General features: G+C 41.2%; 1 protein-coding gene across 1 annotated transcript in view; it reads left to right on the forward strand.

The window, feature by feature from the left end:
• Window positions 1-19736: 19736 nt before the first annotated feature.
• The window catches only part of LOC138604539 (alpha-2-macroglobulin-like), a 34890-nt gene continuing 28332 nt past the window's right edge, over window positions 19737-26294 (forward strand). Inside the window, exons 1-5 of the mRNA XM_069676470.1 lie at window positions 19737-19819; window positions 23802-23982; window positions 24476-24632; window positions 25547-25599; window positions 25926-25943. Of these exons, the coding sequence (XP_069532571.1) occupies window positions 19737-19819; window positions 23802-23982; window positions 24476-24632; window positions 25547-25599; window positions 25926-25943 (492 nt within the window). The remainder of the gene's footprint in view (window positions 19820-23801; window positions 23983-24475; window positions 24633-25546; window positions 25600-25925; window positions 25944-26294) is intronic.

The raw sequence follows: 26294 nt of genomic DNA on the forward strand, positions 1-26294 counted from the left end.
GATGGTTTCCCGTTCCCCCAGGTGCATGTCTGTCAATAAACATGATAAACTGCACGTGTTACGTGTTAAAATGATCAGCATTCGCCGTGTATGGCGACTCTGACGAGAAATGCGAGTACTTTGAGTTATGTCTTTTTTAAAGTAATTGCTGACTTAGTAGCGAGTAGCACTTTAGCTAGCTGCTAGCAAGCTGTGTTGCGCACGTTGCCGACCAGTTCACTGATACGTAACTTTGTCTTTTAGTTCATGTTAGAGCGAACTTCTGACCAACTTTTCTGTCATGCTGTGGTTGTTTGTGTCCCATGATTGCAGGTATGTTTTTATGTTGAACTGTTTAATTTTTTGTATATGTTACACAGCATTCAAATGTTAGGATATTTCTGTAACTTAGATGCTTACCAGTTACAAAACAAGGTGGCAGCAAAGTGTTTATTATGGTTTTGTGTGAAATGGAGCCTTTAAGTGAGAATAGTTTGTATTATAAGTCTGTAGTTATGTAACATGAGTCTATATAGAAAAGTGTCAGTATAAACAAGTGTGTTAATTGTTGATGGCAGCTCATTGTTACATAGCTTGAATATATTTTTATTTTTATATTTTTGTTACTAATTTATGAACATGATGCCACTATATATGATCATATGATCACTATAGTTGTTATATATGGCAGTCTGTGAATACTCTGCTGGGGTTCAGGTTGGAGCGAACTTCTGACCAACTTTCCTGTCATGCTGAGCTACTGTGGTTGTTTCTGTCCCATGACTGTAGAATAAAACGCTGTAAGTGATCCATCTACCCTGACTCCTGGAAGTATATTGAACAGCACCCTGGTCTATAAAAGTGGCTAAGTGGACGGCAAACAGTTAGAATTCGCAACATCACAATTTCCTGGAGGAACTGAACATTACTTGGTAAAACTGTTGGCTGTAATGGAAAAATACAACAACATGAAATTGCTTCTGTCAGTGTTTTCCCAAAGCAAAGATGAGCATATGAGCAACATTTACTCAATGGTACAAAGTTAACAGTGATGAAGAATAGACTTCAGACACTACCTGAACAGACCTTGTGTTAGTGTTAGAGTGAATTTGCACAACGATTCTGGCATGTATACAAAAACTTTGATTCAAAAATAATTCCAGAGAAATAAACACATAATGGAGCATCAGCTCTGCTCCAACTGGAACTTATCAGAGAAAAAATTTGTTTTGTCTTACCTTTCACGTTACCTCCAACGCCAATCAATTCTCTTGTTAGCCAATGGGCTCCCTGTCATGACGCTGCCGGTAGATAAATGGTGACGCACTGAAAAGATGGCGGTTTACCCAGTGTCGGTGTGGGAGCGTTCATGGCTGGCTAGCCTTGTGAAATATGGCTAAAGTCCGTGGTAGTTTTCATCCCTCGGAGCTTGTTCTTCCCGCTAAGGACGCGTCACTTCCGGATTCTCCTCGTGAGGAACTCGCTGGATCCTGCGCACAGGAGGAGCGTCACTCCGGTACCGCAGGTAACTCCGACGGCGACGGAGGGGTTTTTGTTTTGCTTGTGCCCAAAGAGTTTCGAGTAAGTTAGAGGGCTCACTCTGCTTCACGTTGCGGGCACGCAACAGTGTTGCCAAAGAGTCGTCCTTTGACAGGAGGGCTCACTCTTTGGAGAAATTATGAGCTGTGACTGTTTGTGGATTAACCCTTTGGAAGTGAATTAACAGAAGGAGGTACTTTTTGTTGTATTTTTGGAACTGTGAAAAGGGCACTTGTGAATACGTTATTTTGCCTAAAAATGACACCTTTTGTTGACTTGTTTGATTTTGCTTCTGTTTTAGTAGGCTGTATGAACTCCCACTTATAACCAATATTTCAGCCCATGGAGTTCCCATGTAGTACCCACATAGAATTTAAAGCTGGGACCAAGATGGTTCATGTGGATGTTGCCCAGATGGGGCTCACCTAATACCTAGTGTAATCTTACATGAATCCATGTGGGCAATTTACATGAAGCTAACATGGAACCCGTGGACAACCCCATACGGCCCATTTTTCAGCCCATTTACTACCCACATGGGCCCCACATACAAATGTTGGCTGAGCTCTGTTGCTCGAATTCCTTCTTTATGTTTGTTGTGGCTTTTTTATGTGTTTTGTAATTACACTTCTTTGTCTATGAAAAGAATTAAGGTATGCCTGTGTAAGATCCTAAAACTAAAAATAATTTGTTGGTTGAAAAACCAGCTGGCACCCTTACAAACTTGGTCAAACTACTTCAACTCATTGACATACTGTATATACATATGCCAATACCATTGTATATTATTGGTTGTTGCCACTGTCCATTACACAATACTTACGTTAATTCGTCAAGCTGGTAGATATTAACAGATAAAATAAAGATATATTTCCCACATTTGAGAGAACATTTTTCTTTTAGTTGGGGGTTGTTAGAGAGGGAAAGAAAAAATGTTACACGGTCCCATTTGAACGATTGCCCATTAAAGTATTAAAGGGGTATTTGGCCTGCATTGAATCCACCATTGAAGCCATTATCCTGTTGATGCTAATAGCCAGCTTGATTACCTTAAATTACTGCTACGCAGGCTTAAAACAATCTTGCTTTATCTGCTTCATTATGTCCCAAAATCACCTCCTCGCTGGACGTGTGAACAAGTAATCTTGCAGATGTGTGCATAATTTAGTACAATTTAACTCTGCTGAGGAATGTTTTTGTTTGTACAAAATACCCCCCCAACACCAAACGACTTCTCAAATTTCACTGTTGTGGACCTTTTCCTTTGTAGGTGTTGTTGTGCGCTCACATCATCTCACTCCAGTTAAAGTTGGTTATAAAACTCAGTCTGAGCTGACTTAATATCTAACATGTGTCATGTGCTATGCCTCTCCATCATTCCTAGTGTTTCAGTTGCTTTTTTTCCCTTCCTTGTGTGTATTGTTGTCCCCCTGTTTGTTTTCTGTCTGTCTGTCTGTCTGTGTGTGTTTGTGTCTGTCTGTCTGTCTGTCTGTCTGTGTGTTTGTGTGTGGCAATCAATTATCCTCCTGCTGCCAATCCACCTGCAGGCCTGGGACCCATCCACTCATCAAGCTCCTGCAGCATACATTCTCCGGCTCTACACACCAGTCTTTGTCAGATTGTTTAGTTCGTGTCCATGGTACTGTCCTGCAGCCAAACCATAGACCTTACAAATAATGGACATTGTCTCAGTGACGTCACCCATTGGTTTCTGAAGAAGCATTTTGAAGCCTGAATTGCGCCGGCGCTGGGGGTCACCATATTGGAAATGACAGAGCTGTCTAATCCAAAGGCGGGCAAAGAGGAGGCGCGCGAACGAGCTGAAGCCTACGGCTGGGGACTATGGGCAGGCCGCATGAATCAGTCAGCTACGGCTAAAGAAGCTAGGCTATATGCTTCTCAGCATAGCTAGCAGTTATTAGCCAAAGACTGTATAAATAATGAATGAGCTCGTTTAACTTCGTGTTTCCCACAGAGGAGATTCTGCTTGTGACATAGAGCGGCGAGTCCACACGTAACAGGAAACTTAAAATAACCGATGTTCTCGTCACTGCGGTCCACTGTAATCTCTCACAGGAAAATACAACAACTTCTGACTCATATTTATTATTAAATAAATAAATGTTTGATAAACACTGAACAGGCTTACAAGCCAGCTAAAGCGACCACAGTATACCTGCTAGTTGGTGCTAAAAATATATCAATACAATAACACTAGCATTTACCTTAGCGAAATAATCATAAAGTTCCATAAATCCCACAGAGAAACAGATTATTTGTCCAAACTTTGAATGAAAAAATCCCCAAAAGGCTCCAACAACACAAACAGGTGAAGTTAAGCTCAGTGTCTGTGTCTGTGTTGACGTCTCCACCTGTCAATCAAGTGATCCGGCCCCTATGATGTAAGGCTTAATTTAATTCACCCCCTGTACAGTTATATTGATATATAAAATTATCTATTTATAACAAAACAGTTTTTTTACCACACTGTAAGCATGTTTATTTCTACTGTAAATTGTAATTGCCATTTTCCCATCTGCTGTAATGTTATGTCTTGTTTTCTGGAGCCTCAAGTGGCCACTCGAGGAACTGCAGTTTTTTTGCACATCTGCATTCGGAGGTTGCTACATTTTTGATCGGTCTTTTTTTTGTGTGTGTTTTTTGACTCTTGACCAAGCCTTGGTTTACCTGTGTCACAGACTCATTAGCCATCCAGGATCTCCATCTGTCGGCCTAACTCAACTGTGCTCTCAGCTCCTGCTGCAGTCCACCTGCCCTCCATCTACCAACCAACCCAACAGTATACCCCAGTTCTTCATCTACGAATTGCCAGATAGTTGTTTCACCTTCTTTCATTGATTTTAAATATCTGACGTTTTTTGGCTCTGCATTGTTTGACTATGAATTCTCATCGTGTGCTCCCCGTGCTTTAGGATCAGCACTCTCCCCACCTGCCTTCCTGCCCGGCCAACTGCCTTCACCTGCCCGCCGAGTCCTGAACTCCTCCCCTTGCCCAATTACACCAGCCGCGCTCACACCCTTGCCTCGCCATATCTACTTTCCCTCTGCAACCTTCAAGACAACATCCACCCATCTCCATCTCCCTCTCCATGCAATAAATCTCATTACTATCCTAAAACCTCTGAGTCTGTGTTCAGCATCTGGGTCCTCATTCACTGGTTGTAACAAATCATCGATAAGGCAGGGTAGGTTTTAGGGCGTGGCTTACTGTGATTGACAAGTTGCTACCTGTCATTGAGGCTAGATACATGTACCAATTCTTATCCACCCTATTGTCCAAATATGGTCCCTTGTGTTTGAAAAATGTCCTTTTTTACATTCTGTTACTAAGTGAATGTTACAGGAGTTGCACACTCCCTAGCTGTTATTACACAGTGTAAGAGCCTTTGTTATTGGCTCTGGTGAACCAGTTAAATTTCATTAACACTGAGGAAGGAATTGCCTCCCCTCGCTAGTTCGTAATGCTAACCCAACAAATGTTATGGCCTCAATCAGCCCAGAATAAGGAGAGTGCTGCATACAGCCAGTTCAACAACAGATTTAAATACTTTACATTGTTATCATTTTCTGTTCCATTCAATCTGTGATTGATTTTTGCTGCTGCCCGAGTGGTATGTTACATTTCTGTTTGCCCTACAGAATTGTACAATATTGTATGATGTGTACAGTTAACTAGTAGTCTGGTGTGATTTCTACCGAGCAGTCAGTGAATCTGAAGAACAAGGTCTATTTTAGCTCGGAGAGTGGGAGGTTAAAGTAGGGCTGTTTGTTGATTTTTGTAGACAGCGTGGGTGTGAAGCGCTGTGTGCAGTAGTGTGATAACCATTCTGTCAGAGTTCATTTGGCACACACCATGTCTGACCTAAACATCTCAGTCAATGAAGGCTCAAGGCCTTTTCTGTTCGGTTGACAGAAAAGTCTGAAAACACAAATGCATGCAGCAGAGGTGATGTTCATTAAAATCTATCCAATGAAGGGGGTACAATGCTGGAAAGTTTGTAATTGTAGCTTAAAATTGCTGTTTATTTAAATGTTTTCAAAAATGAATACAATGCGCTGGTTCTGTCAAAACTTGCCCAAAATGACATTTGATTATTCAGTCTTAAAAAAAACCTACATAGTTTTGAACTATTCGAATATGAATAATATAATCTAATATAATATAATACTCGAATATCTATTTTTGCGCGATATGTCCACAAGAGGACATACCAACATACCACCACAACGAAAGACAAACTTACTTCAGCTTAAGTTTTCTCACGGTGAGATTATCCTCAATGTTGGAATCCGGATTACTTTGATCGAACTGTTCTACATCCTTTGCCAGAGATTCAATCTGCCGTGTGAGCAGACCTTTTACTCTGAGTTGACAGGGGCCATCCGAGTCATCTGATGTTTCATAACCCCTTGCCACAGTAACGTTGATGTTAAACCGCTGCGGAGATGGTGTTTGGCTTAAGCCCGGCCACCCACTATGTGACATGTGTCGATCATTGGCTGATGGGGACCCAAAGTCATCTCGACTCCTAGGGCCTGAGAGGTTATCACATGCCCTTTGGGACAGGGAGTTAACCCAGCTGCTTGGTTTTTCTTCTTCGAGCACTTTCAGCAGGTGTGTTTCTTTTTTGCAGGGGCTTGGGTCACAGCCATTATCTGAAAACTGCCGACATGTTGCACACTTTAATTACCTGCCCTCCCTGAGCTTCTTCAAACACAGCCTGTTTTTTGCTTGGCAGTTTGGAAGCATTCATGCAGAATTTAGTTCTTCCTGCAGGTGGGCTGGCTAAACCTCATACTGCACTACTTGCAAATAGAATTTGCACTGAGCGAGAAGGAGGAGTTGCCCAAGAACATCCGGAGTTGTGCGTTGCAGTATCACGGTTGGGTGGCTGACATTATCAACCAGCTTTAATATTTCCTCACAAGTGCTACCTCGAATTTGAAGGCCTCACGCGGGGCACCGTAATTGTGGAATTGGATGGGAACAATTTAGTTATTAATACAAATTATTATAAATAATATGATTATTAATATTAATACATAATTATCAATCAGAATTACTGATACCACCTTGGGATCAGGGAATAATATGTCAATATAGGTCAATATTTCATCAAAAAAAGATCAATATTTTTAATATTTTAATGAATAATCAGACAACTGCTCTTTAAATGATAAATATAATTTATTTTACTAAGCAGAACCAATGAAAATTGATGATACTTAATGAAGAAATTACTATCATAAACCTAATCTACAAGCAGTAGAAGTAGGAACTTAAACAAACAGTCTCTGTTTGACCAGCATTTAGCTGACTGCACATCGAGGTAATTAATGTAAACACATGAACAAGAAACATACCTCTGAATGTGACTCTGGTCACATGGAATGGTGGGGTGGGGCAGGTTATGCTGACTTTTATGTCCTGGGTGAAATCCCAGCTGACGCCCTGGGGTTCCTTCAGCTCTCCTTCAATGGAGGGAAATAATTTCACTCTCCCCCTCATTTCACACCTAGGTGAGAAAAGAGCATTCTGGGAGATTGAGTAATTGTGGTGTAAATAATAAATAAATATCAAATAAAAATATTGTATCAAATATTAACAGATATCGATTTTTAAAGTGTAATCCAACTGCTGAACAGTTTGGGCAGAATTGTTCAATATACTGCACAGGGAGAGTGAAAAATTTACAGTATGAAATGCAGACGAGAATCTGCAATGTTCAGATATTCTGTGCAAAATACGTCTTTATAAGCCTCAGTCCTGAAAAAATCAGCTCCACAACATTTCAGCACTATCTCGAACATTACAATCCATTTACAGCTCTGCCTGTTGTTCCTGTCACTGACAATATAATGCAATCTTCACATCTCTGTAATTAAATAATGATGTTTGTTCTGTCTGATAACAAAATTACACTCTCAGTGACAAAGATGAGACAGAAGCAGCTAATTAATCTGTATTAAGGGCACTGACAGCCGTTGCGTTTGCACCGCTGGAAGCAAAGACAGCGGGCTGTTGTTGTAATGCTGCCTGGCCCTGAAAGCTGAGGGTTTCTATCAGCCTCCATCAACATGGATGGTGCTGCGGCTCTGATGAATGTCAAATTGCGCTCATCTAACTCCCCCTTAGAGAAATGCTGACAATCACTTGTACTAACAAGTCAGGTAGTATCTCTGACGAAACACTCAGAAACCTCTCCCTTGGGGGCTGATCTGTACTTGTCCTCTGTGTGAAGGATTGTGGGCTGTGAAGGGAGGTGGAGGGGGGGGACAGGCGGTTTAATAAGGCAACACACAGGGATTAATGAGGAAGAATGAGATAGGAAACAAGGGGGAGGAAGGGGAACAGGGAGGGATGGAGGAAAAAGGATGATGAGTTGAAAAGCAGACAGGAAGCTGTCTCGGTACACAAACTGTCACAGGGAGCAGTAATCAATAGTCCCCTCTAAATTCAATTCATCTGAGAGTCGAATCGCCGTGGTGGTCCGGAAGCTGCTGGTGGAGGTCAGTGACTGTCAAACACAACATCTGAGCAACGGGCCACAAAACATGAGAAATGATTGCTGTGAGACAAAGTGCAAACACCCATGAGCAGTGCTGAAACTGCTGCAACTGTATCGTTTAGTAATAGATTGATCACCACTGAATGTTTTTCAGAGGCATCGGTAGAAAGACATCTGTTTAGTTACCAGCTAACAACACACACTTCATTTGTAACTGTGAACTTAAGAAGAGCTGCGCAGAGCACAGATTTACATAATGTGGGCTTGCACTGGGGCCAGTGCTGCCCACATGCACTTTGTGATGTCTCGGAGGGCTAAGAAAAGACCAACTGTGAGAACCTTGAACTGATAGGCCTAGCCTTCGAACACAAAGCACAGGCAATGCCCGTGATGCAAACATATAGGGACGTGGAGATATGCGTCCTTTAAATCGATGCATGTGGACCACAACCACAGACACAACTCATTAACCTCACCAAGAGTTAAAAACCAAAGTACTTCAGTACCAAGAGAAAACACTTACTGGGGAGTGTAATCTGCTATTTAGCAGGTACACTAAATAAGTGAAGCTTCCAAAAATGAAATTAAATAAACTCCATCAGGACCAAGCAAAAACACCTACTAGGGAGTGTTCACTGCTATACAGGGGGCAATAAATAACTCCAAAACTCAAATCCAATCCCCTCAGTACCAAACACTTACTGGGGAGCATTCTCCGCTATGAGGCGGGCATGCTAAATAAGCATAGTTTTCCACACTTAAATTGAATCACTCTGCATCCAAAGGCCAAACCAAATGCCAGGTAGCAGACGCTGTCATGAAACTAGGGAGCTCCTGTTGCACTCTTCCAGGCTTCCTTTAAGCTCCTCTTTCTTTCGTATTTCCCCCAAATGTGAGGTATTGACATGCCTTTTGCAACAAGCTGAAACGCTAAGTGTTGCCGCAGTGTCTTATCGCCACCCATGGAGGTCGAACACGTAGCACCAACCGTGTGGTTGCAGGGCCCAAAGGGACATTTTTGTGATGATGTGGGCTTATAAGCCCTGCATCATTCCATGTGCGTGAGACCGATCATAAGCAGTGGTAAATCACTGCCACTGGCAAAAAGGAAGAATTAAATAGAACATGTCATTTCCTACTTTTATAAAGACACTTGAGATCAACTTATTATATCATTAAGTTTTATAAAAAGCCCAGAAACTTTAACAATTAGACATTTAAAAACCATGTAAACGTAGGAGGAGGCAGAAGCCTCCCACTCTCACTTTATTTGAACACCTGTCACTTAAAGTTGAGGTTGTGCAGTTTTGTTCCAGAATAATATTAATAATAGAAATGTTCTTGATTATATAAGTCATGATAAGTTTTAGTTGCATCAGTGGTCAGAAAAAAAATGTATCTAAAGCTTTTCTGTCAAACTGGAAACATTTCAGCTCAAATCTTACGCTTGATTTGATGACTACAAAATGACACACAGACGCAGTGGGACGTGTTTGGCACCAGCATGCGTCCTAATAATTTACTTTGTGGAGAAACCTGCCAGGAAATATTAATATTTGCATTTAATGGGCTTAAAGCACAGTGCCTCTGGGGATTTGCTGTTTGAAAGGGTTCTGGGCAGTTTGGCAGGTGGTGATTGGGTGTGTGGGTGTGTGTTTAAGAGGAGGAGAAACTAGGACTCTCAAGTGTTAAATTAAATTCCAACAGGACATGGGCTGGGATTGTCTAAATCCATTAAAGTATCAGGTCAAGGCAACAAGAACATTCCCTGATTTTTTTTGAATTAACAAATCAATGTTCGTTAATGAGTATTGGTTCAAAGTAACAGGTGTAATGTGACACATGTCAATAATGAAGATAAACCAACAGAGATTTCAGCGCCGTGCCGGGGTTTCCAGCTGAAGTACAGGATATGAACCGTGCTGAAATAGGGAGAAAGAAAATGTTAACGTGAAAGGGGCCTAGGACAGAGCCTTGGGGCACCCCACAGTGAACCCCTGTAACAGCTGACCCAGCATCAGCAGCGCAAACACAGAGACGCCTGTCCTTAAAGTAGGACATAGACATTCAAATTGTAGTTTAAGTTGTAGTATTGCTGGTATGGTGTAAATTTCACTATCAACAGATCATGTTTTAAGTCAACAGAAAATATAGGTTCCACTCCTAATCTCAAGATAATATGCCATCGCAGCTGCGCCTGAGCCGTTCAGCTCACTCAGGCTTTGGCTGCTCCAGCCTTTAACATGGACACCAAAATGAAAAACAAGAGGTCCCTTGAAACAAAGGCACTGCTCAGGTACATAGTGTGGCCCAGGTAGAAGCTTTGACATGCATTTAGCTGAAGTGTAACAGCAGAGAGCGTAATGTGGGGTAGTTGAAGTGGCTGCTGGTGTGTAAGAACCACTGTTCAAAAATAATCATGTCGTGTCAATGAAAGTGTGAGCTCTGTGAGCGCTTGGAAGTGTCTTGAACAGTGCTTAATAGAAAAAAATAGAAGTATGATAACACATCAAGTAGAAAATTACGTATTGGCAGAGATAACGAGAAGTAATAAAAAGCATACAGTATATTGCAGCAGTTGATGACAGCGCATGATATTGAACGTAACTGTGCCTGATAATAGTGAAAAGTAATTTTGCAATATTGTTTTTATCTTTCTTTCTAGTATTTGTGATTTTTTGTTTAACGCTATCTTTGAACTTACAAATATTACTTTTGAAATGATATATTCTTAGAAAATATATTCAGCCAGCAAAACAGTTTAGCTGTGGGTGTGAGGCTGAAAAAGGATGAGGTGGTTATTTCCCTGATGAAGGACATCTTGGGACCCAACAATGCAAGACTAAAATCTGCACAGTCCTATCTAAATTGACATGTAGTCTGTAGTCTGAACTGATGTGATCATTGTATCTAATGAATACCTTGCTGTTCTCTCTGGCAGGAGTCTCACGTCACTGGGAAAAGCCAGACACTGGGAACAGTGTCCCGACACGTCCAAGCTTTTTTTATGAGGCTCTTTAAACAACTCTCAGTTTTTAATGACACATTTAACCTCTCCACTCTTCAGGACACCGTGATGGCCCTCCAGGCTCTGGCCAAGTACAGCGCTGCCACCTACAGCAAGGAGAGTGAAACTACAGTGATGTCAGCTGGAGGCCTGAAGAAAAAGTTCACTGTGGCTCAGAGCAACAGGCTGCTGTACCAGGAGGAGAAGCTGAGCGAGGTGCCCGCAGAGTACACAGTGAAGGCTAAGGGAAAGAGCTGCGTGCTGGTACAGGTAAGAGCAGAGACAGAAACAGCCTGACATGTGAAGCAGGAACATGAGATTACAATGAACAGGAGGAAGATGAAGGCAAGTTTAGCACACCTGCACTTAAACTCTCACTGTTAATCTGCTGCTAAATGTTCGTTAGAAACTCTGTGTAACGTGTTCACTGAAATGTAAAGTCTTTTATTTACATGTGAAAATGTTTGTCTATTTAAAATCTGTATCACAATCAATCTGGATGTGATCCTGACTGCTTCAGGGAGTGAAATGTTATTGACTTCAGTGAAACAACTTCTGAACCTGGAAATCCCAGGATTTTTTTGGTAGTTTGAATTGAAATTGACCTCCACTCTCCACAGATCGTGATGCATTACAACATCCCCCCTCCCTCCTCCCCCCGACGTCTCCACCTTCAACATCTTCACCAACACCATAGCCCAGTGCAACACCGGCCGTCCTCTGATCACCCTCTTCGTTCATGTCAGGTACTCTGTGGTTGTGCGTCGAGACTCACTGTACAAAAATACTCCTGGAGTGGGCGCTGTCATCTTGCACATTTAGAGCCAGAGTCTTTGGAACAGCTGGTGGAGCCGTGGTTTACTTTATGACTTTATGACATATACGAGCATACCAAAATGATCGAAACCAACCAGGCTCAGAATGAAATGTGCAACAGTTATAAGTTTGTAAAAAAGCTGCATCAGTAGGTCTGTATTAAATGGAAAAGGTCGCACCTCAATATGATATAATGCATCCACAGGAGGGACATACCATAGGACCACTTTGTGTGTGTATCTGCAGAGGGTTTCTGTCGTCCAGGGGTCTCCAGCCTTCTTTCATCTGAGAGCTACTTTAAAAAAAATGAAAGTGGCCGAGAGCTACTTGCATTAAGTCGCTGTAACTGCTGGTGGCGCCACATGTTGATTTTTTTGTCGACTGAAACGTTGGTACCACAGATGAGGCACACACACTCATCCTTCACATTCGTGAATACAAACTTTCCCGCTCCCCGTAAATAGTATGTTTTCTGCTTTGTCTTGGCGTGGCCACCTTCATCGTCCATCATAAATGTGGCTAACAGGCTGATAGCACCGAACTTTAGCTCAACTAGCATACAGCATAACTGACCCGACCTGTCAATGGAGGTTGCTGCAACATTGCTGTGATTGGTCAGGTTCAAACGTTGACAAACTTGCCAGGAGCATCACCGTTTTTATCGACAGCTGATCGGCCTATCCTATTATGTTGTATTGGAGGGGGCGGGAGAGCTGTGTATTTGATTGATTTGAAGTGGGAAGATACTAATTAATCAGTTAATCAATCAAGGCTGTTGTTTTCTCAGATGGATTAAAAAAAAAAAGATATATGAGCCAAGTGATATTCTTCTATCAGGTTTACAAAGCGATTGTGAACGGTTGTTTGCTCAGTGACGTGTGAGGTCAGAGGTCATTATAGAGTGTGAATAATCGGCATTAACTTTTTGAGAATAACCCGCCAACATAACCTGTTACTTTGGCATTCCTGTCATTGGTGTTTGTGCTGTTGTGATGGTGATGTAATGTTTATGTAATTTAAAAGTATCTGATGTGTTTTTCAGGTGATGAGGCGACGCGTGTCCCTGTGCAGATTAACATTTTCAGTAACATAGTTTCTTTACTGTATTTGATACAAACAGAGTCAGTCATCGTGACCACATCACAGGGTTTCACTACAGTTTCATAAAAGTACAAAGAGGTTAAAAATACTTTGGCAGCACTTCAAAATAATTAGTTTCACAAACACGACCAATCATCCAATTTGTACAATACCATTTTTACAAGCATCTTATTTTCAATTAAGTTATTTTAAACTTTGTAAGCCCATGGACAAATATTAATATATGCTGGTGGTTAACAGGTGATTAAGTAAACGTGTTTCATCTCCAGGCGATGAGCTGTGAAAGCCTCTGTGGAAATCCTGCTGAAAAGCTTGTTGGACTTTATTTTGTTCTTTTTTATCCTGTTGGGTTTTGATCGTCCTCGTCCTTCCACTTGTGACCCTCAGCTTTCAGTACTTACTGCTTTCTCTCCTCCTAAAACTTCTCTACAGATACTCTGTAACAGTTCAGTCTTTAATCGTTTCAACAAGATCCATGTTATTCATATGTGAACGTAACGCATGAGACATACAGGGTACCAACAAAACAGTATGGTCCGAGTATTGATTGTGAGTCTGTTGTTCTACAAAGTCGATCCTGTTCCATGCTCAGCTCTCCCCGTCTCTGCGCTGCGAGTTTGCATCACAGTTTTTTGTATTATATGATGTGTTGAGAAAGTGAGATCCGATCACAAGTGGTCACTGAAGACACATTTGAGGGGCTCCTTAATGCCAGGTGTGAACTGATGTGCTTACAGCTGACTACTTGTGATCGGATCACTCAGGACACATGATGATGCCAGGTGTGATGAGGGCCTAAGCCTCATGAGTGCTAGGCGAGTGTGTGAAGTGTGACGATGTTACAGCATATTTAGTTTCCTTTCTTTTTAACAGAGATATCAACAGTAATGTATACACCACCTGCTATCAACAGACATGATTTAATAGCCTTGCACCACAACTATAAATCATCACTGTACCGACACATGAAACTAGACAACAGTTCCACATGCTCCAATAATCACAGCGTAGTTTGTCTTCTGCTCCTTCAAAATAAAAGCAAACAGCAACCTGTATCTGATACAAACTGATCGATAGCTTCACAATGTGATGATGATCGACACTTCACTATACAGAAGAAAAGTGATGATTTAAACCGTGATTACTGAGCGTACATGATATTCTGAAAGATGGCGGCACGCACAGATGCAGCGGCACCTTAGGGGTTCATCAGGTCATCTAAAAGTGTGTGATGTTGTGTTTGTTCATCCTGTCCCAGACACGTTTACTGTAAGAACATGCTCTTCAACATTTGGCCGAACTACGTGGGCAGTACTGACAAGTCCTTGTGTGATAAGGACAAAATCCACAGCTATGGACTACTAGGCCCCTGAGGGCTCCCTTTTTAAATCCAAACAGGATCAGGTAGAGAACGTGGAGGTGAAAACATCTACAAATTAAAAGTGTGAGATTAAAAAGTAAACAAAGAAGGCGTGTCCGCTGCGGACAGGAAACAGGAAGTCAGTGATGGGAGAGTCCCTGCTCGTCGCGCTTCGTTCACTCTGTGTGTGTCCCGTGACGATCACATCCGTCCACATCCTCATGGCCCCTGCTGACGGGGCCACCACTTAGTAGAGCCGTTCGAGGGACAGGGAGGGGTTCAAACTCTGGAAGACAGAAAAAACTAAGGAAAACTAGAGTCAGGCTTTCATGCACAACTTGTAGTCCGTCTGCGCCCTTCACAGGCCACTTAGACAGCCTGCTTTCACATTGTCCTGCACTCTGATATTGAGTTAGTCAAAGGTCAATTTCAACCTTGTACAAACCAAAGTATGTATTTTTCAGGGGTGGAAAACAGTCAGGATTCACTTTAAGTTTATATAAAATCAATATATTTAAATTATTTTCTGTCTACAGTATGTGTGCTTTTATAGTGACCTGTACCATTTGGCCCATGACAAAGAAGTCACTTTTAGGTATTCTTAATCGTATTTTTAAAATGGTATTTAAAGGGCCTATACAAACGATGCCCCTCAAACATGACTATAAATTATACCTGATAACGTGAAGTTACCGACAAAGTAGCTTGTAGCTTGCTAACCCTATAGATTTTCCTTCCCTCATTCCGCTGCTGTTGTCTTAAAGTTTAACAAGAATAAAACGTTTCCGTCTTTGCAAAGTGAAACTCAAAGGTTTTTCCTCTGGTTTGTGACATCTGAAGTAAAATCAGAGTTTTAGAGTTGATCAGATCCACACAGTCGGTCAGAGTGCGACATGCCATCAAACGCACACACACACACACACACACTGAAGAAGGCCACAAGCACCTAGGCTTTATATGTTGGAGGTAAAAACAACAATAACAACGTTATATTAAAGTCGAGCAGCAAGCGGCCCTGATCCTAAAGAACACAAACAAGGACACAAACTGTACCTAAACTAACTCCTGAACAGTAAAGTGGAGAGAGATCAGATGGGGTGACATTCTGTCAGATGACTGTCCTCTCCTGCATTGAACTGCTCACTCGACAACATGTTCCCTGTGCTGACAAAAACATCAAACATCCAGGGCCCAAATAGATTTTCTCAGCACAAAGCTTCATTCCAAGACAACAGCGCTGGCAGCTGCTAAACTTGGAAACATTTTCGTACATTTCGAAAATATTTCTTGAACATTTTCTATATATTTAGACAAATGTACCAGTTATAAAACAAGCTGCACTTAGTTTAAGATAATATTTCCATGACTTACAGCAACATGTTAAGAAATTAATTCTTAAATCTTTTCTTTGTATGAGACAAATGACCCCAAAAGTTTGAAGCTATCAAAGGGTTCTTTGACACTTATTTTTCAGGCACTTTCCCAATAGCTTCACTTTTGAAAGCGAGAGGCTACGTCCACTTCTTATATACAGTCTGTGATATCAACAGGCGTGAAAAAGCATACCACATAACAATTCATATTGGGCCTGCGTCTGAAGCGTAAGCAGACAGAATGGGAACTCATTATCTTACCTAAAACAGCAGCGCTCCTTCAAGGGCTGATGATGCCGCTGGAATCACTACAATAATAATTTGTCCCCTGCACATGAAAGGCAGCAAGGTCAACACCACCTTTAATTAGTTATTTATCTTTGTTAAACATGAAGAGCAGCACGGCACAGCTGAAAGGCAGCGTAAAGGCCTCTGACGCACCGATGAAGCTCATAAAACAAACTAAGAGGTGCAAAAAAAATCATCAAATATATGCGTCAATAAGGTTGTTTTACCAAAGCAAAGGTTTAACATGTAGGAGCACAATTTATTCAAAGGTACAAAGTAAACAGTGAGTAAGGATACACTTTAAACTTAATGCTTTGGAAGGGAAGGAAGGAAGGAAGGAAGGAAGGAAGTTAAACATGCTTATTTGAACAGTTGCCCATTAAAGTACATAAGTGGTATTCGGCTTGCATTGAAGCTACTATAGAAGCCATTAAGCCTGTAGATGCTAATAGCTAGCTTGATTGCTTTAAATTACTGCTACAAAGACTTAAAACAACCTTGTTTTCACTGCTTCATTATGTCCCAAAATAACACCTCCTCACTGCACATGTAAAGACAGGGCATCTTGCTTTTGGACAATTATTCTGTACATCATTTTGTACAAGCAGCACACAGCAGCAAACCGCCTCCTCAGGAAGTCGAGGCGTGTGAGCTCATCTATGTCCTCTCCTGGTCGTGCCTGCCAGTCTGTCACCTCAAAACAGCCCCGCAGAGCGTCATAGGCCTCCTCCGACCATCTCCTCACCGTCTTTTCACCAGAGGTATATAGCAGGGGATGAAGCGAATCAGGTTGTGATCAGACCAGAGAGTCCTGACTCTCTATAGGAGTTTGGTTCCAGAACCAGTGCTGTGCGTGGACATGAGCCCAACTAACTGGTAATGCGCCACATTCCACACCATCTCTGGTTCCATCCTTTCCAGAGGGTTGACGTTCCACATTTGGGAAGCAAGTCGCTGCTGGTGAACATCAGGTCTAGGTCTCCTCCTTTGCCTGATGGCCAGCTTGCATGGCATTTGTCCCCCATGCCAATCCCTGCCGGTGGTGTACTCACAGGGCGGCTGCTCCATGGGTGGGCCACATGGGTGAAAGCACGACCACCAGCAAGGTGGCCCGATGTCCCTGTCCCAGGCGAGGTACCTTTCATTCATAAGGGTTGATTGAACCGTTCTTTGTCTGGACCTCCCGCCAGGGAGTTAATAAAGCAGCTAAATATTGAAGTGTACGTTATCTGAGGCCACTTCTTAAGGTCGTCCTCCCACCCCTCGATAGTAGAGGGCAGCGGTATGATGACATTATCCCGTTTTAGGTGTGTTAGATCATGTTCCCACGTTTTATTTCTTGATCGCTCAGAATAAGAGGATTAGCTTTAGCCGTTGCCACGGAAGTCGCACCCATAATTTACGCAAAGGATCATGGGGGGTAGGAATGAGGTGGATAGCAACAGTAGTTTGATGCTATGTTAATATATAAAAATAACACATAGAAAGGATGCATCGCTGTATCCACAGAGGTTCAGAGATGAGGTGAAAAAAATAGTTTGATCACAAATTTGTTGCCAAAAATGGATCGAGAGGCTGATCACCGAAGAGGAACGGACTGACGCTGCGACCTGAGCTGGACCAGCACATCACTCGTCTCTGAGGCCCGCCACCATTTTTTAGGTCAATTTATGCTACAAGATGTAAATGGAAAACTGTGGAACATGTGACACATTAAACATTACAGTAAATATTTGTGTTTAAAAGTCTTATTTACCTATAGTATCTTGACATTTGGATTAGTAGTTTAGACCAAACATTGCATAACCAACATAAAAGGTTAATGTTTGTTTATCATGTATTTACAAATTAACTGACTGGGAGTTAATTTGTAAATACAGCTAGTGCCATCCTGAAGCAGAACATCCTTGTTTACATCCAGGTCTCATGATTGATGTCAAATAAGATCCTGGACAACCAACAGAGAGAATCACGCAAACGCTCTCGCAGAGAGAATCAACACTGAAGAAATGAAAACGCATTTTACATTTTAGAAATGAAGTTGTGAGCTGAAACATTTGTTGTTGTCTAAGTGAGATTATCTGCAGGCTGTAACTGATCACACTGCATCACACTGAGTTTTGCAGGAAGAAAAACAGAGCATAACTTTTGTTAATATCAGGTACATCAAGTTTGTTTAAAGGCCCTGATATTTAAAAGTAATATTGTACATGATGTCAACAATTGTACATGAATATGTGCGTTATCATGTGCAATATTACGGCTCATCACTCATTATTAAAATGTGCAACCTTGCTTCATTGCTTTCTGTTGTGGGCCCGCTGCTCGTCAGACTGGAAGAGGTGGCTGAGGCCAGAATACTGGAGACACTGTAATGGACAATGACTCCCACCCTCGTCATAACGTGCTGGATAATCTGAGGAGCAGTTTTAGCAGCAGACTCCTCCACCTCTGCTGCTCTGCAGAAAGAAGGGCTTTCTTACCTACCTCACTCAGACTGCACAACATCCCTGTACATGCCCAACTGTCAGCCACTGATCTGGACTAAATATCTTTGCACTATTCGCCTGAATACTTTCATGTGATTATATATATTTACATCTATTAGGTTGTGTTATCTATCTATCTATCTATCTATCTATCTATCTATCTATCATCAGGTTCTGTTTTACAGTACATACTGTTTCTTTGCATGCAACACATGCTTTATATTTTCTTTCAAACGGTAAATGAGCTCTACTTAAATTGCATCTAATTTTCCTTTCATGCACAACATCTAAGCTCACATGGTACGGATCAATCAGCAACCACAGCCTGGGGAAAATTGGTCATCAAAAAGGTCAATAAAACCTTCTGGCACAACAAAGTATTCATATGATCAAACATGAGACTTAATTCAGGGGTTGCAACCTGCACTCAAACTGAACATTAGCTGGTTTTAAGTTAGGTTAAGTTAAGTTAGGATAGAAATGATTCTTGTGCCGTATCTGCCAAAGTTTTGACTCCGAGAACATGAATGCATTTAGCTTTTCTCTTCTTGCACCCTCCATCTACACCCAACAAGTCAGGGTGCAACAATCATGTTCGGATAGCTCTGCCTTTACTGCATTAATATTGATCAAATTCCCCCACGTGTAGGCTACTGTTTTAAATAAATTAGAAATGTCTCAATTGTGCATGGAGAAGGAGTCTTATGGATTATAGAATTGGAATCATAACTCTCCTAGCGATAAGACAAATGATTGCAGGGGGCTCATTTGAACCACTCAGGGCCCCACAGACACTCAGGGTCTCTGTCATCTCTCTTGTCTTCAATTCTCAGTCTGTTACACTCAGACATGACGTTGCAGTGCTCAAACAGTGTTAAAACTGCACCTGTGTTTTCACTCCTTCTCTTCACTCTCTCGACCCTCACTCACTTTCAAATTGTGCAGAAATTGTGCAGGCGGCAGACAGGGCGTTGGGATTCATCTTTTGGAAAACGGAACTCCTTCGGGGAAAAGGGAGGAGGCTGCAAAGGTCCCACAAACTTGGGGGGAGTGACTGCAGAGGGAGTGGTGGCGGCTGAGTGGGGGTATAAACAGCAAACCAGCGCAACTGCGAACGCCACCTCCGTTTGAGCAACTTTGCGCCCTGGACATCCATCTGTGACTCTGTCTCAGTCCGGCCCGCCGCAGGCTTGAAGTGCGTCCTCCTCCAGTGAAGTCCGGTCCTCTCACCTTGTCCGCTTCTCCCCTGCAGACATGACACCTGCGCTCCAAATGTTCGCTGTCATCATCGCTGCAGCGCTCCTGCAAACTGCGACCCCATACGGCCTCAAAGACACGTAAGCAAAGACATTTGTCCAGCAAACTGCGATTTATATTGACTGCAAAAGTTTGGTTTGTGCTTTATGCCGGTGACGCTGGGTGCACGCGCCTATGTTTGCAGGAAAGGCAGCTGCACGTGATCGTGTTTGTAGAAGCTGGTCGTATTTATTACGTCTGGTTCACACAAGGACCAAAATCCAGCAAATCCAGTCCCACACTGGAGGCAGAAATTCCATTTGGCCTCAGGTTGTTATGCAATCTGTGGGGAAGTATAATAATTAATAATAATGTAATAATAGTGCTCATAGCTGCTAAAGTTAAAGGGACAAAGTGGAACAATGAGCACTGACTGATGTAGGCTCCTTTCTTTAATCCGCTAAAAAGAGTTTTGAAGAGACAAAGTACAAATTCTTCTTTACTGTACTTGAAGATACTGCAAGGAGCTGATAAATAAACAGACTGAAGTTTTGACTGATACCTTTATGACCTACAAAAGCAAACAACCATCAGCTGTTTTTACCTGTAACGGCTGCCACCGGGTCGGTGTCAGATGAAACGATTACGCGCTCGCTGCAGAAACAGCCTTTCTTTACATTTTAAAGAGCATAGACTTACAGTTAGTGATACATTTGACTGTGAAAAAAAATAGGCTCTGATTTTTTTTGCCAGAAAACAGTACTTGCATTTGTACAGGACATTATCAGCAAAGAGATAAGAGGTACTACTTTTACTACCACAGGTATCAACAAGATCGACACAGAATGAAAGTTACTCAGTAGTTTTAGAAGATTTTCAGGCATCCGTTCTTCACTTAAGTATTCATGTTTTGACGACGTTTTACTTTTACATTAAAACACACACATCGGTCATTTATACTCCTTACATTTTCGAAACAGTCTTAGGCTGCAGAAGGAAATATAAAATCATTATGCATTTGAGGGAATGGTCTTTTTTTAAATGTTGCATCATTGTGCACCGCCTTCTCCTCATCGAGGCTGATACAAACCTAAAGGAAAAGGACAATAACTGATTTGTATGTTGGAGCAAAGTTCAGTTACACTGTAGAAAATTGAGGAATCCATGCAAATTGTGTACATTATACTAAAAGTATATATGTCAGCAAGTGAATTAATTGAAATAAGTGAAGTTTAACTGCATTACCTTATTTTCAGCAGTAACAATTGCAACCCAAAATAACATAATAAAATCAAAGATATGGGCCTGTGCTGCAAAGTGCACATGCATCAACAATTGTTCTTGGCTGCAGGCCAGGGTCGGATTAATTGGTGCTGCAATTTGCCAGTGTTTCAATTCCACAATGCATCGGGGCTGAAGTTAAGATTCCTGTTTTGCTGTGTCTCATGAAAGTGTTGATATATTTCTTAGTTAGATATACCAGATGATTTGTGGTCGGCATGTCTGTATATGACAAGAATTTTAAATGTGTAGCCCTCTCTTGGCGGTTACACTGGTAAGTAATTTAACATGAGCAGGCTAATGTTGCTGATTATAATTTATTTGTATTTGAACACCTTAAATTCCCAAAAGGCTGCATGGTGGTGCAGTGGTCAACGCTGTCGCCTCATAGCTAGAAGGTTCGGAGTTCAAACCCCGGTTCCGATGTAGTGGGCCTGTCTGTGTGGAGTTTGCATGTTCTCCCTGTGCATGAGTGGGTTCCCTCCAGCTTCCTGCCACAGTCCAAAGATTTGCTCGTTAGGTTCATTGGTGACTCTAAAATGCCCGAGAGTGTGAGCATGAAAAGTTGTCTGTCAAAAAAACAGCGCACACCCGGCTTTTTTGTTTAATGGGAAAGGCTACAAAGTGCATTCAGACCCGGCTCAAATGACTGTGCTGTCCTGGGTAATTGTCAGCTCGGCTCCAATCGGCATTGATGGAACCACAAAACCTGCGTCGACACGCTAATCTCCGCCCCATTTCCTGCATGGTGCTATGCTCCGTTGGTAACTTCTGTGACTCCTCGTCATCTCAGCTACAAATTCCCTCCGTCCGAGCAGCACTCAAACATCGTTCCAAATTTGTCGGCGCCAAGTTTGATAAACAGACTGAATGAGTAATAGATACAATAAAGACCTAACCACCATAACATCTTCACTGTTTACTAATCCTGTCTCCGGCACGTTTCTGACGTCAGACGGTGACGCAACAGAGAAGAGACCAAAAGGAGTATACTCTGCAATATAAGTGGGTCATCCAGGGTCTAAAAAACCACCGTCAACACACTAAATTTATTATTGCTCATTTTTATGAAGTAATTTGTTGTGTAATCTGATGAGAAATGTAAAGTAGAATTCACCTTATTTATTTTAGTGTATCCTAGTTGTTAAATTTAAATACTCTTCACTCAAAACTTTGGGTAAAATTTACTCAATGAAATAAAGTGCAAATTGTTACCTCGATTTTCTTGAGTAGATTCTGTCGGTTGCTTTTTATAGTGTAGCTTTGCACAGAAACAGGCTGTAGAAATGTCCTTCAGAGGGCAACTTGTGATGTTTATACTGCGAGTACATTTCAATTCATGTCATTTTTCCTTTCTGGTTAAAACTATATCAGTATTCTCAGCAGCACCACCTTAAACTAAATGAATGTGTCCTTTATTTGTCATTGGCAGCAGCAGGCCCCTGTGTGCTAACCAGCAGAATATTCAGCAGCGTGGTTAAAGTCAGATAAGATGGTTGTTTTGGGTATTTTACGTGGCAAACATGTTAAAATAACACCACATTCCAAATACTGATTTGCATGTTTTTCAGTGGTTGAAGAAGCACTCAGATCGTTTACTTTCTGCAACTAATATTATGTCGTATAGTAAAAAGCACAGTTCCTTCATAAAGGGAGAAAAGTAGTCATGTAAAGTCATAGGGAGACTGTTCCATAACTTAGGAGCAGCCACCTCAAAAGGAACGATCCCATATTTTTTAGTCTTGATCTTGGGATTTCGAAGAGAAAGTGGTTGATCGACTTAAGTGCTAAAACAGAAGATCTAAGTGCCCGATGGGCTAAAACCTTTGACTGTGTGAAAGCATTACGATAAAACATTCAGGTTCTAAAAAGTTTAACATAAAAATCTGTCCTAAAAACTACAAAAATTGACAGAGCTTCTGACTGGCAGATACAGGTGAGCTGTTCATCTGTTTTCAACAAGAACTGTTAGTGACCAACAGCAGCTCAAAAGTAGAAGGATAGTAAAATGAAAGGTACAAATTCAAAACCTTAAGTAAAGTACCAATGCATTCTGTTGTGTTCTACTGCTCAGCCAAAATGTATTTAATCTATTTATACATTTATTTTAACATTTAGTTTTGCCTGTTAAAATATCCACGGTTCTGGAGAAAGTACAACATTGATTTGAAGTCATGTTTCTGTCTACCTGATGAATGAACTTCTATTGTTCACCTTTTTAGCTTTTAGATCTTTTGGTCTACACCAACACATGAGAACAATACCCGGCTATATAGCTACTTAATCAGGGGTGGGCAACCCTGCTCCTGGAGGGCCACCTTCCTGCATGTTTTAGGTTTCTCCGCACTCTAACGATCTGTTGTTACTATAAAAATGTATTTTTATTATTACTATTTATTAATGTCACTTTAATGTCAGAACTTTGTAGCTTAACTAGCTTGAGTAGGCATTATATTTTGGAACATGTTTTTGTTAAATATCTTCAAATTTTTATACCAACAATAATAAATAAATAAAATTATTTGACAAAAATAATTAAATAAAAAGTATCTGTGGCTCTATTCTTACCTACTTACCTGCCTGCCTGTACTTACTCTGCTTGTGTGCTCATTGAGCATGAGTAGTGTCTCCCACAAGCCTAAGCTAGCAATCTTGTCGCACAAAAAGGGCAAAAGGGTTGTTTGATACGTTTAGTGACGACAAGATGTGCATGACTTTTGTTTTGCCTGAACAGAAACAAAAATACACTTGCATGGTTTTCTTCCCGTGTTCATATCTGAAATGTTCTCTCTGTTCATGCAGCATTTTTACAATGACGGTCAGTTCCCAGGTGAGAGGAGGCGACAAGGAGACCCTGTGTGTGCACGTGCATGGCCCCACAGAATCCATCTGCCTAAGCATCACCCTTTATGTGAATACTGATAGCATCGTCATCCTGGAGGAGGAGGTCAAAAAGGACTTTTACCGCTGTGTAGACTTCCAGGTCTGACTCAACATACACACACACACACACACACACTGTTTGGCCTCCTTTTGGTGTTTCCTTCTGCATTGTCAGTGTCAGCGAGGTGGAATAAAGCAGAACTTAACTTAAAATGTTAATGTGCTCCACAGTGTACATCCCTCTCCTTATGGCCTTTCATTAACCCTTTGAAAACGGATCTGTTCTCGTAAAGTGTCCTGAGATAACTTTCACAATGATTTGTAGCTATATAGATAACAATGGATTGATCTATTGACTGATTGGAATTCTTTTCTTATATTGATATCAAACAAAAGCCATAATATCTGAAGTCTTCATTCTTTTTGCAACCAAAGGCTACGGCTGCTGTTTTGTTGTTTGTTGACGACGCATCATGTTGCATAACGAGTGGTGTAAAGCATCAGGCAGCAGGGGGTGGCCTTGATGTAGTTGCTTATTAACATGTATTATGTATTTTAGCTCGCTGACAAATGTGTGTTTTCTGGTGCTGCAGGTCCCCACAGTGCCTGAAAGAACTGTGGCAGTAATTAGAATCGAGTTTGAGGGTGACTTCTCCGTGGTAACCAAGGATACCAAAATCCTCATTGTGCCTTCTTCTTTCATCCACATCGTCCAGACTGATAAACCCGTCTACAAACCTGGTCAGACAGGTGAGTTTCAGATGTCTTTATCCTCAAAATGTTAAGAGAACATGAAAAGTGTTAAAAGTCCCCCACTATGTGGCAGAAATGCTGTGTCTAACTCTTCATAAAGTTCACTATCAACTCTGCACTGCTTAAAAATTCAGCTGCACAAGCACTATTTTAGACTACATTATAATATCTGCATAATGCTGAGCCGTGGCTTAAAAAAGGGAGCTCCTCAAGAGTTCTTGGAAGAGTGCATTATAATATAATAAAAACATCCATCAATCACTTTAACTGTGTAACCTTTAACATGGTATTGCCAGATTAGGATATTCTTGTCATATTTCCGATAAAAAGTTGGAATGGTTCAGCCTATTAAATATCTCTATGTATGTAATGTTTTTTTATGCACTTATATTTCATAAAGGGGCATTTTACAGATTTATTCTAGAATGTTTTTTATTTAGCAGACTTGAGAAAGGTCCTGACTTTAATCCTTTGTGTGGGTCAAGCTTTAACAACACTGGATACTGCTCTTCCCATAATGCAACTTAATTCAAGATTTAAGATGTTTATTATAACTCCAGTTACACATGTACAACTGTGTGAAATGCTTTAGCTTGGATGTTCCATTTAAAAGGACATATAAAATAAAATATATAAAAAAATAAAAGAAGCAGTAATAAAAAATAAAAATGTAAAATAAAAAGACGTACTATGTATCTATGGTGCGTGGTGGTGTGTTCTTATTTTTTGCTGTTTAAGTAATCTAGTGTGGTAGTCCTTATTCCACCAGCTGGCAACACAAAGGGAAGTGGATCTGTAGAATTTCATTTCATTTATTTGCAATGTCTCTGTACTTCTTCCTCATATTGTGTAGTGCTACATGTTTTATTTAGAGATTGAACTGTTTTTTTGTTTCCTTCCTTTGCTTACAGTCTACTTCCGAATCGTCTCCATGGATGAAAATTTCAGGCCTGCAAAACGAGTGGTACGTTACATTTCTGTTTGCCCTTCAAAATTGTGCAATTTTGTATGATGTGTAATTTCTACCGTGCAGTCATGTGAATCTGAAGAACAAGGTCTATTTTGATTCGGAGAGTGGGAGGTGAAAGTATGGATGTTTGTTGATTTTGAAGAGCGTGGGTGTGAAGCGCTGTGTGCAGTAGTGTGATAAACATAAAGAATTTGTAATTGTAGCTTAAAATTGCTGCTCTTTATAATTAGTCACTGACTGTGTAAAAACATGTTTTTGAATCAATATCGTGCAAATTCTGTGTGCACTACATTCACTTTTATTGTATTTTCCTTTTCCAGTTGGAGGTGGTGCTTCAGGTAAGATTCACTAACTGACTGCAGGAGAGGTGCATGGCTGGTAGGTTTTCAAAACAGTGCAGTTTTTTTCCTCAAATGTACACTTACTTTGCTAGCTAATGGTCGGGTATATGATGAGTGGGGTGAGCTAGCAAGTCTTCCAAAATAACCATAGACTGCACAAGTGGACATAGACTAAAAGTGAATACAAATGCACTAAACATGCATTCTTTCTAATGGCCAGAGGGGGGCGACTCCGCTGATCTTGTCCAATAACATGCGTTAGTCTAATCGGTGAATTAATTAAGTTCGTTAACCTTTCCTGATGCGTTTAATGTCATCATTGAGACGATGCAGTCTCGTCAAAATATT

Source organism: Semicossyphus pulcher, unplaced genomic scaffold (genome assembly GCF_022749685.1).
Source record: "Semicossyphus pulcher isolate SPU_LCO1_2020_fin unplaced genomic scaffold, fSemPul1.0.p SCAF_26, whole genome shotgun sequence".
NCBI lineage: Eukaryota > Metazoa > Chordata > Actinopteri > Labriformes > Labridae > Semicossyphus > Semicossyphus pulcher.